General features: G+C 48.5%; 1 protein-coding gene across 1 annotated transcript in view; it reads left to right on the top strand.

Moving 5' to 3' along the window:
- Positions 1 to 2610: 2610 nt before the first annotated feature.
- The window catches only part of LITAFD (LITAF domain containing), a 4104-nt gene continuing 2901 nt past the window's right edge, over positions 2611 to 3813 (top strand). The window contains exon 1 of the mRNA XM_014306794.1: positions 2611 to 2705. Coding sequence (XP_014162269.1) covers positions 2611 to 2705 — 95 coding nt within the window. The remainder of the gene's footprint in view (positions 2706 to 3813) is intronic.

The raw sequence follows: 3813 nt of genomic DNA, 5'->3' as shown, positions 1-3813 counted from the left end.
TGTGCTCGGCAGCTCCAATGGATCCAGCACAAGCCCGGCATCCCACACCATTCCCCGGTGATGTTATCCCATCCCTCGGGCGGAGCCGGGATTACTCAGTGTGCGCTCGCACTCAGCAGGAGCCCTGGCACGTTCTCACCGGGTTAGCCATCATTACTGCCTCCTACCCTGCCTCTTGCAGGCGCCTGCCCGGGCTCACAGGCTCTGGATGCAATTCAGAAGCTCTTCCCTCTTTTTCCTGTTTCGCAGCGAGAGGAATTCTGCAGAAGTGTCACCCAAATGGACACCGCCCAGCATTTAGTGCACCAAGATAGGAATAAGACAAAAACTTGGAGACTCCCTGTAATTTTCCCCACTAATCCCTGTCCCAGGGGAGCAGCTCTTGGCCAACACCCGATAATGTAACATCGTCTATCACCGCACTCCTGAGCCACAGTCGCTGCTGACAAACTCCTTCTCTTCTCCCTTGCTTCTCACAGCTTCATCCTACCCAAATTCTCCTGACTCACCTTTTTTCTTCTCGGTGGGATCCTCATGAAGCTTCATCAATGGCCTGTTAACACCTCTGCCATTCCCAATCCCCTGGTTTGGCTCCTTTATAACAATTATAATGAAACGCACCTTTCTCCAGCCACCCTCTCCAATCCATGTATTTGCAATTTCCTTTGGTATCTTTGGCCTTAACATGGCCAATGCTGTATTTCTGATTTTTTTCTCCACACCATCCTACCTATTCCCTCAATGATTCATTCTGCTACCATTTTTCATACCACCTGCAATTCATCCAGATTTGTGAAAATTACAGCACATCTTCTCTGGTGATATTTTCAAATCCCTTTTTATTTTTTTTCTCCCTGAAATGCTGATGCTTTAACTCAGCACTACTGAGCCTGCCTGTTTTGTCCTCCCCCTCCAACACCCCTTGCAAACAGACCCGTTGGGACCATCCTGCCTTGCCCAGCAATTCCTCTGCTGCTTTTCTTTGACCCCAGGCATTCGGGCAGTTTGTGCCTCTATGCTCCTCTTTTTTTTTCCCCAAAATTTCCCTTTTCCCCCAAAACTCGCTGACCTGTGCAACAAGGCTGTGCCTTTTTTCTGGAAAAGACTCTTCCAGTAAATTTTAGTAGGAAATCAACCAGTTAATACTGCTTGAAGGGACAGCTAGGAATAATTATCGCCTTTCCGCTGGCAGGGATACAAACACACATCTCTGTCCCCGTCCTCTTCCTCCCACCCGCCTTTATTGCGAGGATCAGCTCCTGCTGACACCTGCAAACACACATTTTGTGGTTTCATCCTGCTCAGAGCCTCAGGCAGCGCAGTCACCCATTATTATTAAGGATGTTTCCCAACAAAAGCCTGTCACCTACCGATGAGACAATAGTTTCACAGGACAAAACTGGTCACGATAACAACGCTGATAAGTTTGCACAATAACCCGAAGAAAGATGGATCCGAATTGCCGCTGATTGCACTGACTTAATCACAGCGAAGGTTTTTCACAGGGGCTCCATGTGTGCTCTTCCCTTTTTTTGATTACTTAAAAAAAAATATCTTCTTTTTTGCACAGCTAACTCTTTCAGTCCCGAGTTTGCACAGTGTTTTCTGGGGGAACATCTTTATCTTCCCAGCACAAAGAAATACTGATATTTCTTTTATTAAGACGGTCTTTTCTGCCCTCCACCTTCCTCATCACAGGAGCTGACTGCTCTCCACTTTATAAAAAACCAATGTGAGAGCTACTAATTTCCCTTGAGCACCCCCTGAGTGTGAGAAGCTACAGAAGCACTGACAAACTCAGGGCAGGGAGAATCAGGCAGGGAAGGTTTCATTTTGCCCCTCTCTCGCAGGTGAGCCGCAGGGTGTAGGAATCCATAAAGTTAGAGGGTTTCAGGTTTGTGGGAAAGCAGACAGGCCTCAGTTATGACAGAATTGTTAACATTGCTGATGCATCTTGTTAAGCTGCAAGAAGACATGAGGAATAGAACAGTAGACTTTGTCAAGATCTTTGCATAGACAAAACTACGTATTATACAGATTCTGGAAAACAAACGGTTCCCGACGCATCCATCAGTGGTCCCGTCCTGTTCGTGTCTGTATATAGCTAGCTGGCGCACAGGGAAGGTTTCATTTTGCCCCTCTCTCGCAGGTGAGCCGCAGGGAAGGTTTCATTTTGCCCCTCTCCCGCAGGTGAGCCGCAGGGAAGGTTTTATTTGCCCTTCTCTCACAGGTGAGCCTCAGGGAAGGTTTTGTTTTGCCCCTCTCTTGCAGGTGAGCCACAGGGAAGGTTTTATTTGCCCTTGTCTCACAGGTGAGCCTCAGGGAAGGTTTTGTTTTGCCCCTCTCTTGCAGGTGAGCCACAGGGAAGGTTTTATTTGCCCTTCTCTCACAGGTGAGCCACAGGGAAGGTTTCATTTTGCCCCTCTCTCGCAGGAGAGCCGCAGGGAAGGTTTCGTTTTGCCCCTCTCTTGCAGGTGAGCCACAGGGAAGGTTTCATTTTGCCCCTCTCTCGCAGGAGAGCCGCAGGGAAGGTTTCGTTTTGCCCCTCTCTTGCAGGTGAGCCACAGGGAAGGTTTCATTTTGCCCCTCTCTCGCAGGAGAGCCGCAGGGATGGCGGAGAAGCAGCGGCCGCAGGTGCCCGCGGTGATGTACGAGCCGCACCCCGAGCGGTACCCGGAGCCCTCGGCGCCGCCGCTCGGCCCGGACGGGGAGCGGGGCCGGGAGGGGATCCCGGGCGCTCCCTGGGCTCGGTTTCCAGCTCATCACCGAGCACATGTGGGGCCCAGCCTTGCCAGGGTGCGACGGGTTTAGAAAGCACCTATGCCAGCGTACAAACCCCGGGGTGGGGGTAGGATCTCCTGATAGAAACATCATTAAAATGTTCCTGCGCCTTTAAAGTTCAAAATTCTCAGCACCCACTGTTCCAACTAATGGCAATAAATTTTAATTAATAAATTTTAGTTAATAATTTTAGTTAATAATTTTTAGTTAATATTTTTTTAGTTTAGGTAATAATTTTTTAGTTAAAATTATTTACTTAATAATTTAGTTTAGTTAATATTTTTTTTAGTTAATAATTTTTAGTTTAGTTAATAATGTTTTTTAAAAACCACGTGCTTTGTTGCAGCTGTATCGCTACAACAATTTCATATTCCTAACGTGCAAGTGTTCAGCCAGCAAATTCCATATGTGGATGGGTTATGTCCTGCTTAAATTGTCATTAGTTTTAGAGTTCTGGCCTTTTCCCTGCGGTCCCGCTGGCCCAGCTGCCCTCCCCAGGCTCCCACAGGGATGCAGTGGTGACAATTCAGCTCCAGGGCTGCAGGAGGTGCCAGGAGCTGCTGCTCTCCTGGGTGGGCTTTTCCTCCCAAACCCAGGCACTGCCCTCACACCCACACAAGGGCCTCACAAAACTCCCCATCCTCAGTGATTGTACCTTTTTTACCTTCTGCTGCTGAGGAAATTGCCATTTACTGGACAGGGCTGGAGAAAAAATCCAAATGGAGGATCAGGCAGTAACTAATAACGCTGGATGTGTCAGCCGTGGGCCTCTAAACCTGACTCATTTTCAGGGCACCTCGCCCTGATCAACTCTCTCTGTAAATATTTTTGTCCTTAAAGATCTCTCTGGCCTTTTTCTAAGCTCAGCAGAGCTTGTGAGAGGCTCTGGAGAAGGAATCTCACTTGGAGCCCTCAGGCAAGGCACAGGCAGTGCCCACGCCCAGCACTGAGCTGCAGATCCTCCACTAACACACAGCAAGTGGGAGCTCACCTGTTCTAAGCACAGTCCTTTTCTAAATCAGAAGCAAATTA

The sequence above is a fragment of the Geospiza fortis genome, unplaced genomic scaffold (genome assembly GCF_000277835.1).
Source record: "Geospiza fortis unplaced genomic scaffold, GeoFor_1.0 scaffold237, whole genome shotgun sequence".
Classification (NCBI taxonomy): domain Eukaryota; kingdom Metazoa; phylum Chordata; class Aves; order Passeriformes; family Thraupidae; genus Geospiza; species Geospiza fortis.
The sequence above is the reverse complement of the archived record's forward strand: the minus strand, read 5'-3'. Positions and strand labels throughout refer to the sequence as shown.